Source organism: Mugil cephalus, chromosome 5 (genome assembly GCF_022458985.1).
Source record: "Mugil cephalus isolate CIBA_MC_2020 chromosome 5, CIBA_Mcephalus_1.1, whole genome shotgun sequence".
NCBI classification, from domain to species: domain Eukaryota; kingdom Metazoa; phylum Chordata; class Actinopteri; order Mugiliformes; family Mugilidae; genus Mugil; species Mugil cephalus.
In genome coordinates this window covers 17,564,071-17,576,941 of record NC_061774.1, presented here as the reverse complement: position 1 = coordinate 17,576,941, position 12,871 = coordinate 17,564,071, and the positions used below count along the sequence as shown (strand labels likewise).

Genomic DNA, 12,871 nt, shown 5'->3' with positions numbered 1-12,871 from the left:
TTTGTTTTTTTACTTTTTATTTACAGAGGATTTGTATGTCTGGCTTAACACATAAACCTTTATATTGACAAGCCCTGCAATTTAAAGCACATATTGATTTGACAACCATTATGATTCCAAGACATAATATATTGACTTTAACTTGATAAAATCTTCAGTACACACAAACACGCGCACACACAAACATGTATACTGTCCGTTTCTAACAGAGAGTTTACTGGAATGATTCACAAGCAACTATAAAGATACAATGTAAAAAACTCTTACTTCAAAAAACGTTTTCAAATTAATTTCCGAAGAAATGCAAAAAGAAAAAGAAAAAACCCACAAACAGGCATTGTCGACACTTAAGAGGATATTATTGTAGTCATATCTGCTTGCAACCGGTCATATTTATTTTTTCCACTCCCAATGTCTCATTGGAAGATGATGAACATCTATTGCACGTTTCTAAATACAGATACACACAAGTACAAAGTCACAAGCCCCGGCTCCGGTCTCATTTCATTGGGAGGGAATCAAGGAAATGAGACCGATAGGGCAAATCCTACATCTCAATAAATACCTACACCCAACACATTACATTAATAACATGACATTTACAATATATAATAATAAAAGATTTGTCTCGAAGGAAGAACATTTTTCAGTGGGAATGCTTGTATTTTTGTTGTTTTTTGCAACGGGGATATAATTGTAATAGTTTCAGCATTTGTCCTTGTTATTATTAGAAATATTATTGTGCTGCTGGTTGGATGGCGGCTTGGACTGATGCCTTTATGCTTCCGGCTCGTAGTCCTGGCTCTCCTGGGAAGAGAAGAGCACGTTTTGAGAGGCAGGCAGGTCAATTCTGCAGCACAGAGAGGCTACAGGTTAAATTCAAAAGTAAGTCTTTAATTAAAACTTAATCACAGGAAATGCAGCTTTAATCCGTTTAAGAAGACTATACGACAGAGAGCTCATGATAGCTCTCGGCTGAAGGCAATGATGTCACTCCATCACAGCTGAGCTCCTCTGCTGGTTCAGTGCGTCTCTTCGGCCAGCAGAGGGCAGCACAGGCCCGCAGCGACTTCAAGGACGCGTCGTGATCACATTCCTGTATCCCCGTAGCCCTGCCTCCTCCACGGACGTGATCGTGAAAATAATAACACAGCCTCCAATGTTCTTAACTCATCCTATATGTTCATAAAAGTGTGACAGAGAGGGATTTTTTTTTCTTTCTTTTTTAATCTCCAGTTGATGCCTGAGCTGGCTGCAGCACTCGGACTCCACATTTACAGCAATGCAGGGAGACCCTGACATTACCCACAATGCACAGAGGCAGAGAGCGTCATCACCACACCCATTCAGAGAGAACTCGCACGTCGACGGTGTAGCGAGGGATGGGGGAGGGGAAGGAGATGCGGAGGAGTAGGAGGGAGAGAGAGATGGAGGAAAGAGGTGGAGGAGGATGAGGATGATACAGGCTACTGGCGCTGAGAGATTCACTTTTAATTTGGATCTCAGGGAATATCTCAGTTTTACTCATTTCTCTCATTAATGCAGCGCTCCACTGGTGGAGGCTGTGAGCAGGCTTTAGAGGAAAATCCTTGCATGGGCCCAGAATAAATTGAATTGTATAAGAGATCACGCAGAATCTCATATTTTATCTACAGAAAACTCTTTTTTTTCCCCATGAGAATATCACAGGTTTCTAGCTAATCACATAACTGTCTCTAGCTCCTTTAAATTATTGTGTACAGTTTACTATCGTCACACAATTTTGGGCATTGTGTGATATTTTATCATGCACTGTGATAGTTACTTAAAACCTATTTTCAAAGCTCCGTTCTGCACGGCGCGTCTTGCCCCTTGCTGCCAAATTCCAAAAATAACCATCTGTGTCAGACTCGCATCCTTTCCTCCACGCACACACACACCGACACACACCCAACGCTCGGTGCAGGTAGGTGGTGCTATATCTGCTGTGCTCTATGTAGACTCTGTGGCACTTGGCTTGTTGAGCCTTCTCATTTCATTTCCAGAAAAATAAAAAAGACGAAGCACATCACTGTGAGCTGTAGTGTTTGTGTGGGACAGAAGTGGAGGGCAAGTGCGGAGTGCCATTGAAATGCAATATAACTAAACTGCATAACCAGGCTGAGCTCTTGAATACTGAGAGCTACTGTAATGAATGGACTCATCCCTGCCTGCAGCACTACAGAGACTTTTTTTTTTACAAGCTATCACATTGCACGCAAAAAGACACAATCTGCAGTGACGCCTGAAAGGTGAATTTAAATGCTCAGATTTGTGATGATGATTTGCATGCATGCGTATTGCGTTATGTACTCTGATTACCTGGGACTCGTCATATGTCTCCCCTTCTGGCTCCAGCATTGCCTCTCCCTGGCCCTCCATGGCCTCCTGCCCGTACTCCTCAGGCTACAGAGACAGTGAGAGGGACACACAGAGAGATGAGGAGAAGGAAGATTCACATTATTTACGTTATGTAGATAATTCTATGCAGATTCAACAGGAAGCCCAAGAAACGACATGTCTACTATGTGAAATGGAATTTGACAGTTTTAGTTGGCTGAAAGTGTTTTTACACAAACTTATGGGCTTTAAGCTGCTCAAATATCATGACCAAACACAACCGTCACATTTGCAATATATTGATCAGACTCAGCTGTACTTAGCTCGGTGCTAATCCTCAAGTGTAAGCAGGCTATTAATCTAAACTAGAATGGTGTTTACCTGGTTAACTTAATCTCGTTAACATTACCATTGTTTATCAGCATGTGGCAAGTGTGACGTTAGCATTCAAGTTCAAAATGCACGTATAGAGTACTGTAGCCGTAACTGTGCAGAGCAGCTAGCACGGCTGTAAAGCCACGGCCTTGTTTAAAGCTTGCAGAACATTTATCACTCGGCAAATCTGACAGTGAGCGATGGGACTCAGATGTAATAATAAGTCTGGCAGAAACTAGAAAAGTCCAAAACCAACAGTGCATGAATCTGTCAGTACCCACTGTGCCCAAAGCACATTGACTCTTATTGTTTTCCAAATGGCTTTCAGTTTCAAAAAGGCATCAATAACTCCCTTAAACAGCTGCTCGCTGCGGTGCGCATCAGTCAGAGAGGAGTAAGTATTTCACTATGAGTAAGGTTTGAAAATACAGTGAGCGTATACTTTAACAGGACTGATGTGTTTCTAATACTTCTCAGACAGCAGCAAAGCTCTATGCACTCTAGATACACAGGAAATTCTCGTTAATAAAATCAGTTGATTGCCGGTTTTGATATTTGCGGGACTTTCGCTGACACTGAACATCTAATAGCTTGACCACAGTATTTGCGAACGCACAGTCTCACGTTCTGTGAGCTTTTTTTTGAGGCAGACAGAGCTCCATCGTGGCTTCACCTGCTACTACGAGCCCTGAAAACAAAGCTAGTGGGTCACCGCACATTTATTTTTAAACCCAATACTAATGAAGTCAATTAGGTCAGAGAAGAACGGGCCTTAATCCCCCGTGCCATATTGAACCAGTGTTATTGCTGTAAGCCCACCCAACACGATTAGCATGGCCTCAGAGGCTGCACAAAGGGAAACCAGCGCAAAGACGCACCTAATCAGAGGGATCATTGCCTGAGCACGAGTCAACATGAAAGATTGTTTATGTGATTACAGCAGAGGGGAAAGCCAAGTTGTGTGTCTGATTGGTCACACATCCGAATTCAGACTGTGTAGCACAAGAAAAAGAGAAATATATTTTGCTGTATGAAAAAAAGTGCCGTGCTATAGAGCTAAATGCTGATTAGCTTCCCTTTAGATATCTGCAAAAGAGAGGATGTACAGGCCTGGCTGAACAAAAAGTAGCCGTGCACGTTTGATAGCAGTGTCAGGATTTTAACAGTCTGTTGTCAGGGTGCTGAAATGAGGAGATTTATCACCCATATAGCGCCGTTGAGAAGCCCATTAGAGCAGGCTGTCAGATTTACTAGATCAGAGGGTCAGTGGAGAGGGTGCGACTCTGACGGATGAAGGCTTAGGGCAGGATGAGGACCTCAGTGCTTCACTGATGGTCTGACTGAGATAGACAAAATGTCAGCGTGCTGTAAGAGCAGGGCCAGGCCACTGAAACACTCGAGAAAAAGAGCGCGTTAAAAGAAATTCTGTTCTTCTTCTTCTCGTATCGTCGTCACATCAACAACCTTTCCTACGGCAAACAGGGGCAGAAAGCGGTGACGCTGAGGTCATCGGAGGGGCAGGGCTCCATAATGGAAAAGTCATGTCTTTTAGAGACATAGAGAGATGCTTTAGGTCACAAATCAGCACAATAGTGAAACCTTATTGTGGCCGCTTTCATCCACCACAGTAAAACGAGGTCATATTTTCATTAAATGTGAAAGATCTTTTCATTTTTTATCATTATTTTACTAATTGATTTAATTTTAAGTTTTCATGTTTTTTTAATCAGACTGTCTAAATCAAACTGTGATCATGGTCCAGGTAAAACAATGTGGGCCAAAAGCAGAGGAATAACATGAATATGAATAAAATGCAGCCTAGTTCTGGACTGACGCGAGGATTCATTCGACTGACCCCTGCTGTAAATTAGCTGGCTCCACTACAGCCACGATCCTGTCCAGGCATTAACGACTACAAATGACTGCCAACTGTAAGCGGGGCTCGGCTTTGAAGCAATTTCAATTTCCCTTTCCTTTTCCATTTTAAAAAAATCAAGAATCAATCACAAATAACAATATCTTGTCACATTATTAGAAGATATATGCAGGTAGAATTTGTAGCCAGTTCATTAACTTCACACATGAAGTTCAGTTTTATTACTGAGCGCCCCTCGGGTTGTTATATAATATCTTCTCTGGCTCTGGAAGACAACTCGCAGCATTTTTCAAAAAAAGGCTGAAGACCGGTTACTTCACGTCTGGGACCTTAAATTTCCACAAAAAGCTTGTGTTACAATCAAAGTGCGAGCTGTGGAGGCTGAAATTTCATCTGCGTCATGGGAAATGCAGGATCCTGTGCTTTCAGAGTTTGATGCTCGTATAGGTGAAGTTGAGATAATTTGACTTTTGCTTCTTTGATTTGGACCATGTTCTTTATTGTTCTGTGTCTTGTGAGTTGCTTAACTTTATGGTAACGTAATGATTAATGGCAGGAATACAGGAAGAAGAAACCTGTTCTCAACAAGAAGAATAAAAGATGTGTGTTTTTTATAGATCTGTTGGGTAATGTCTATTATTCACTCTAGTTGCATGGTCTTTTTCCTTACATCAATGCATACCTTAGACTTCTAGTAAATGTTATCAGCCACAACATTATGACCACTTTCCCAATATCGTGTAGGTCTCCCTTGTGCCTCCAAAACAGTTCTGACACATCAGGGAATGGATATGAGAATTCGGAGGGTGTCCTGTGGTTTCTGGTAACAGGACGTTGTTAGTGGGTTTCTTTGGGTCTTGTGGGTTGAGGGGACGGGACTCCGTGGATCAGGCTTGATTCAGCGCATCCCACAGATACTTGATCAGTTTGGGATCTAGTGAATTTAGAGGCCAGATCAACACCTTGTGCTGTTTTTCATGTTTTCTGAGTAATTCCTACACCATTTGTCTATGTCAGGCTGCATCCTGCAGGGGATGGCTGCTGCCATCAAGGAGTGTCATTGCTGTGGGGTGGGGGTGCCTGGTCTGGTCTAGGTGGGAACACCAGGTCCAAACGTGCAAAACACTTAATTGTATTTATTTTTCCACTGGGTCAGTCACTAATATGATTTCATTATAACAAACAGCCTACTGACTTGCCTTAGTTGTGTGTGTGTGCGTAAAGAGAAACCACTATATCATGCAGACACTGATTGCAATAAAGCAAAGTACATACGTTCATGTCAGATGGGAACTCGTCCTTCTTCACCAGGCCAGTGGCAGCGGCGATGTTCCCCATGGCTCCAGTGGTCTTCTCAGCCACTGCAGAGGCACACACACAAATGCACCATTATCTCAACGGATTGTGCAGACAGATTAAAAGCATGGTAGTCCTCTTTTGTTTCCCAATTGATTATTGTACATAAGGACCACTTACGCATTCCCCCTGCAACACACACCCTCCCTCACTGCCAAAATGAATTTGCCATTTTCCAAGAAGGAGGGCCGTCTCGATGCTTTAATGGAACTAAGCTGCAATAATAACTATGTTAAGACTGGAAAAAAACTGATGGAAAACGTACCTGAGCCCACGCTGTCTTTGGCTTTGTTACCTGAGTGAAGAAAAAAGGAAATTAGTCAGAAAAGGGCAGATTTTTGTGCAAATCGTGAACCGTTAGACATCTCACGCTTTTGTCACGAAACTTGACTCTTTCTGGAAACTGTTATTAAGACACTGCTGCCATTCACTTTAGAATGAGGGTCATTTGTTTAAATACACTATTTCTGAACCATTTACCAAACTGAAACACAATATATAGTGGTAAATACCCATGCAACCATGCCGTACAGCACGCTGTAATGATAAAATGCTGCATTAATTGAAATATCCAGCCTTTTCTACTCTAGTTCCATCTTCATCTTTACTGTGATGAGTTACTAAAGAGCAAACACGGACTAGCACTCCCTTCCTTGCACAAGTTATTAAGCTTTGAGTTTTATACTACAAACAGGCATTGTTCGGTTCCCTGAACTTTGGCAGATCTCATCGGTCTCCACCGTATTCCATTAAGCTATTTGGGCAATCAACTGTGAGCCTACTGGTTCTGATCACTCCAGGCCCGTTGTCCTCTCTAGTGTGCAGTAGTCACATGACTTATCGGTCCCCGAGGGCCTTTGAAAACAAACCGAGAAGAAACGTAATAACGATAAAGTACAGAGCTCTCTCCACAAAAGGCGAGCCTCAAAGCAGAACATACATCTAAAGGATGCCTTCATCTGAGCTCCGGGTTTGGTGAAGTGCAGCTATTGCACTGTGCTGCTACAGATTGAGGTGCCAGCGCAAGACGCTACAGTTCTGATAGTTAAATTATATTATAATAAAAAAAATGGCTGAGAGTGATATGTAACGTTATCCTGTGATGAATAAGCGTAATAGATTTACAGTGAAAAACCTCATTGCGTGCACTCTTTTTACAAGTTAAACAAATGTCAGACTACAAATATCTCAGGGTTTTAAGACCGATGCACCTGAATTAACAAAATAATGCTATTGTCACATGTAAATTTACCCCATAACTGGCACTTAAGCATCAATAGTAAGTCGAGCTGTAGCTACTGGTTGGCAAATATTAGCAAACGCGAAAATTTAATAAACTGAACCATAGGAAGTAGCAGATGGGGTGTGATATTAAGGAGGCACCAAAGTAAACGCACTGCTCCATTGTGTCATAACAGGGTAATCAGATGATCTATGAATCAGCTTGTTATTGGTGACATTAAATGGCATCTTGTGCAGCGAGGTTTTCTCATTTCCGCCTCTCCTCGCCTCCCTCGTGCCGACTGCTCAGCTCAGCTGGGTGGGTGGGTGGTCTGCTGCAGCAGCAGCTGTCAAAAGGTGGGCCACAGACCTATCAGATCCCTCTCACCCCTCCTCCAAGAAGGGCCTTCAAGCATATCACGCACAGCTTTCTAGGGCACCACCACGCTCAACAAGCAGCACGCATAGGCACAGCGATGCCACGGAAATGATCCCTTCCCTCCTCAGGGATGTACGGATAAAAAGCCGAAGCGTGTTTTGTCTACAGCCTGACATGTTTGGTAGCGTCGATGAGTGACAGGGACACGGAGCTAAATGGGTGCTGAGATTCCACTGAAATGCAGAAACAGCTGACAGTAGCTGGTGGAATACCCAACATCTCTTGAGTGCAAAACACACAGTTGGGGGAACAATGGTATGAGTTGGTGACTGTGCGACGAACAGTGGGGGTGCCACTGGAAATCTGTGTCTTCTGACAACAGCTCAACAACTCACCAACACATAACATTCCTGGCTGCCTCTGCTCTGGGTCACTATGAGTCACCATGAACAATATGTAAGCAGTTATTTGCTACAAACATATTTGATTCATTTGTACGGTACGCATTTGCTGATGATGTAGTTACTTATGTATCTCAAGTCTACGGATTTACAACTTTTTTCATCATAAACAACTGCACAAACTCAATCTTGGTGGTTCTTGGAGGCTTAAACTAAGCAAGCAATCTGAAGACTTCACAGTGGAATTATAATGACAAATTTTCATTTTGTACACAAGCAAACAAAGAATGAAGAAGTCGTCGCCTGTTACACACACTGTACAACTCTCTCTTTGAAATGTAGACGCTTCATTTTGTTAAGAACTGGACTCTATTGAGCTTTAAGATGAATTATTTAGACAACATTAAAATTGAATAATTTCACAATAAATATCATATAAATTTTGAAGTATTGCCGAACAACACAGACCATTAAATCACGAAGAGCACTGCTGTTACAAGTGAAGCATAACAGAAGCTTAAGTGAATGTGAAAACTGGTCTTTTTAAAAATATATTTAAAAGACTGAGACAATTTCTTCAAGCTGCTTGCTAGCTCTTGTTCGTGTGTCTGTCTGCCTCCATGCTGTTTGTTTAAATCTAAACCGAGTGATGCAGATTGGGATGATACCATAAAGGTACATATCTGGCTAATTTAAACCGGTAGGAATGAAGAGATGCAGATATCTGCGAAGACAAATGATCTCACACAGAAAAGGACAAAAGGTCGGGCCTTTAGCCTATTTGTCTCCAGGAGCTGATCACAGGGCTGAGACTGTTTTACAATCTGCTGCTGTCCTATGCATGTGGCCGGAGCTGTTCCCACCATCCTGCTGCCCCACCCCCATGCCAGTTCCCATCGCCGGCCCGTAGCCCAGTCGAGGCAGGCGAGAGGCCACAAGGACATCCAGATTTTCTTGCATCACATTATCAGAATAACAAAACCACAGGGATCTATACTGCTAACAATCGACTCAAATCTCTAGCCTGTGCTAGGTCTCGTCTTTCGATGTGACGGGTGCAGTACCTCTATATTTGACCACCTGCATTAGTAAAACTGTGGATTGTGATGAATGGGTGGCTGGCTGATTCATCGTAATGCTACTACCGCAACGAGCTACATTTAATTTACCAAAAAACTGAGCTTGGTTCTACACTTAACATGCGTATATGCTTCATTTTAACAAAACAAGTCCTATGATTAATTGTAATATTGTTCCCTAACTATACAACTTTCTGCAGGTTTGTTTCTCGTGTGAGAGGAAAACCAGTTTTGCAATCTGCTGTTAATCCACCCACTAAGGGAAGACGCTGTATAATTTAACCATTTGTGTCAGTGAGCTGCATGAGGCGAATGATAAAACATTCCCTCCCTCCCTTCCACCTTAGCTGCATGTGACAGGAGCATTATCAGTCACAGATGGCTCGTGTAGGGTTTGAATGGAAATAACCTGCAAAGAGACGGTGTGTGATCATCTTACCTACAAACATGACTCCCTCCTTGGTCTTTTCTGCCGCAACTGCAACTCCTTCCTTGGTCTTTTCCGCGGCCACAGCCATCCCCTCTTTCGCTTTAGACAAACCTTTCATAAACACATCCATCTTGGCCGAGCTACTGTGGAGAAATGGACCACACTGTCAGTGGACATCGCTGCTGTCAGTACAAATGTAGCTTTTAGTTTACTCATGTTTGACTTTAAACATATCACATTATTAATAAGGGGATGTGCTTTTTTCCCTCTTCACATTACTTCTATACATTTTTAATAAACCTTTATGGATTTCAGTCTAATATCAGAGCATACGTTGGGTTAAAAGAAGACAGCACCGCCTCCTGTGGAGGATCGTGACAGCTGCAGCCGAGCCATCACGCTGTAGTAAAAAACCTTCTGCTCACTCATGCATTCATCCCCCCTTTTCACATCCCCGTGAATGCATGAAATATTCATGCATTCAAAGATTTCAATGAAATGGTTATTCGTAAAGGCGCTCATCAATTATTGCTCGTCTGTAATGCTACTCTCGGTGGCAGCCAGGTGACCGGACTGCGCCAGGCCCTTCTTTTTCTTTTATTTATTTTAAGTCAGCGCACTGCCTATCCTATCCTACTATAAGGTGGCGTTTAATATAGGAGCTACATTACGCTACAGGCTGAAGGGGGGGAAGGGGAGCACGATGTACAGTATGATATCTGCACGCATCACGGCTTTAACGTCGAATTATGTTCAAGTGATGGTGAGGCTGTCCGCTCACAGGCAGGAAAACACTAGGATGGAACAGAACCGAGCTGCAGAGCAACAGCCCGAATTGTCTCCTTGCACTGCTCACGAATCCTCCAGAGTCCCATCCTGGATGGTGCAAGTCAAGTCTGCAACATCCAGCATCCGTAACATGTATGCATTTGCGGCGATTTGCATGCACTCCCCGGCCGTGCGTCCCTTTATGATTGTGTAGATATTAAAATGATCTGAACGCAATCACGCGCAAAGCGACGTTTGTATGAGTTGTTGAGTTATTTCAGGCACCCTCCAAACCAGCGCCTTCCAATGACGACGCTCACGAGCATGGTCATCAAATGGTGGTGACCTCTATGTGCTTCAAAATACCAAACACGATAAATAAAATGAATGCAAGAATTAAAAAAAATAATAACAATAAAATCCTTACCTATTTACAAATAGCCTTCGACTTGTCCCCTTATGGTTGAGCCGCGCGGTCGAGACAAAACTATCGCCTAAATGGGAGATATCTTCAAATGATCACTAGGTGGGCCTTCCGCGGGCTGATCTCCACTAACAGGGACGGCCCCCTTCACAGTGCGGCTGAGACTATCACGTCCCCCCCTCCACCCCCACAAACCTCCTCTCCGAATCCCTCCCCCTTCGTTACCCCTCCCCTCCGCACCCCCCACCCCCTCTCTCCACATCACCGGCTCCATCCACTATTGATCAGCCCACATGTCAAACGTTACAGCGAGAAAAATGGGTTTAACAGAGCCACGCCATGTTACCCCACCTCCCCCCATTTTATTCTGCTGCACGTACGTGTCGATTACGAAACACTCTGGTAATGAGGATGAAATGCGACTACGGGGATGTTATAGAAATGCAACAGGACGGTGATTACTATTAAAATGTGGTCGTGTGCAGTTGTTGTGTCCCGTTTGTGCACTTACTATTGAATGAAATATTAACCGAATGAACTTTTTATTTGGCCTACTTCACTGGTGGGCATTTGTGGACTCCATTTTGAATCTAACTTGGCTGCTACACCCCCCCCAGCCTTCCTGTTTTAGTTTTGTCTTGTTTTTAAATATGAAGCTCATCCGCTGCAATAAAATGCGTTATACATAGCTCTGCATGCTTTACTGTCACTTGAAAACTGGTATCATATAACATTTTTTTTCCCCAATCCAACCTCCATCTTGGGTACATATATTTTGTAGTTTAAGTTACTTCAATTTAATTTGAGCCTTATTAACACTCATAGAACACACTGTCATACGTGGAAGGCATTTAAACCTGTAATATGCCAATAATAACTGCATCGACCAGGCACAAGCTCGATGTAGGCGATACCATTCTGCTGACAGATGGGGGTGGATCAACTTTGCGTTAAGCCTCACAAGGCTATGCTTAACATTAATTTTTGTACAGAAAGTTTATCAAAAAAATGACTCTCGCAAAAAAATCTTCTCACATATTCTATAAAAAATATTTGAAATATTTCTATAATAACAGCCTAATTTTAAGGGTAGAGCGTATATATATGTATGCATGTCAACCAATCAGAACAGAGGACGACCTCCGATCGGTCATGGAGAGTTTCTCCAGGCCGTGACGGTGATTAATGGAGGCTAAACTAAAACCACGTAGTGATTAACAAACCTTCTCACAATCTTTATTTACGGCACCGGGCAATAAGGGTTAAACGCCATCCCTCCCCCCTTTACCCCCCTGTCTGACGTAGGTACAGTGACGCCATCCTTGGTGTAATGGCAGAGTGATTGCGAAATTCCCCCATCTTCCCCCTCCAGTCTGAGGAAATCCCACATAGCTCCATCTCATTGAGTCGTCCCGCCCAGTGTCAACGAGCATGAGTGGGCAGGATGTGGCTTCATCCCCGGCATGGAGAGATCTGGCCATTTTGTGCCATGTTGACTTGCAATGAAGAGAGGGGAATAGAAAGGGGAGGTTGACTTTCATCATGGGTCAGTGTGACTCTGTGGGTTTGGAACCCATCGTTACATTAATATCATGTTACCTCTTTGGATGTTAGAGCTACCACAAATTTCTGCTTTGGCCAGTACGAACCAACAGTCAAGTGCTGTCCATGGTTCTGAAGTATGTTTCCATCCATGGTGCTGAAGTATGTCTCTGTCCATGGTGCTGAAGTATGTCTCTGTCCATGGTGCTGATCCGCTTTAGCCAGTAGTTATCGGCCCTACAGCAAATAGTGCAAATTAAAGCAGCTACAAATCCCCTTTCAAGTTCCAATAAAGACACTGAAGGAGAACTTAATTTACAACTATCAGGGTGCAGCAAATTCATTCATATTCTTGATCCTCTGCCTGCACTCGTAAGACACATCTGCCCTCTTGTGGTCTATTGAGAGAAAAACATCTTATTCGTTTTGTATTTTCAGCATCCTTCAGTGAAACTGCAAATCAAATGCAAACTTGTTCATAAGGCCACATTATATGTTCTACTGAGTCTTCAAACGAACTTCTATTTTTTTTTTATTTAGTATTAGGAATATACAAAGAATTATTACCAAACTGATTGACCGATTACTCATAACACAGCAGCAGCAGCGACAACAACAAACTTAATTTCAGTTAAATTCAATGTAGGCAGAGTCCCTGGTCA

At 42.9% G+C, this 12,871-nt stretch overlaps 1 protein-coding gene across 3 annotated transcripts; it reads right to left on the bottom strand.

The window, feature by feature from the left end:
* On the bottom strand, window positions 1–10,839 carry sncb (synuclein, beta). Of its 3 annotated transcripts, none has more exons than XM_047585695.1 (6): window positions 10,671–10,839; window positions 9,485–9,618; window positions 6,231–6,260; window positions 5,885–5,970; window positions 2,341–2,424; window positions 1–850 (listed from the first exon to the last, which is right to left on the bottom strand). In XM_047585695.1, the coding sequence occupies exons 2-6, from the start codon at window positions 9,603–9,605 to the stop codon at window positions 845–847; spliced, it is 327 nt and encodes a 108-aa protein (XP_047441651.1). In that variant the 5' UTR covers window positions 9,606–9,618; window positions 10,671–10,839; the 3' UTR covers window positions 1–844. The 3 variants fall into 3 exon arrangements, with proteins under 3 accessions (XP_047441651.1, XP_047441649.1, XP_047441650.1); XM_047585693.1 differs by having other exon boundaries at window positions 1–807; XM_047585694.1 differs by having other exon boundaries at window positions 1–807; window positions 9,485–9,615; window positions 10,671–10,835.
* Between the last annotated feature and the right edge of the window lie 2,032 nt (window positions 10,840–12,871).

Excerpts from the sequence above, each read along its gene's own strand:
- sncb (XM_047585693.1), bottom strand. The coding sequence starts at position 9,605 with ATGGATGTGTTTATGAAAGGTTTGTCTAAAGCGAAAGAGGGGATGGCT. Across the intron at positions 5,971-6,230 it reads CAAAGACAGCGTGGGCTCAG|TGGCTGAGAAGACCACTGGA; the intron begins GTACGTTTTCCA and ends GTGCCTCTGCAG. Across the intron at positions 2,425-5,884 it reads AGTTCCCATCTGACATGAAC|CCTGAGGAGTACGGGCAGGA; the intron begins GTATGTACTTTG and ends CTGTCTCTGTAG.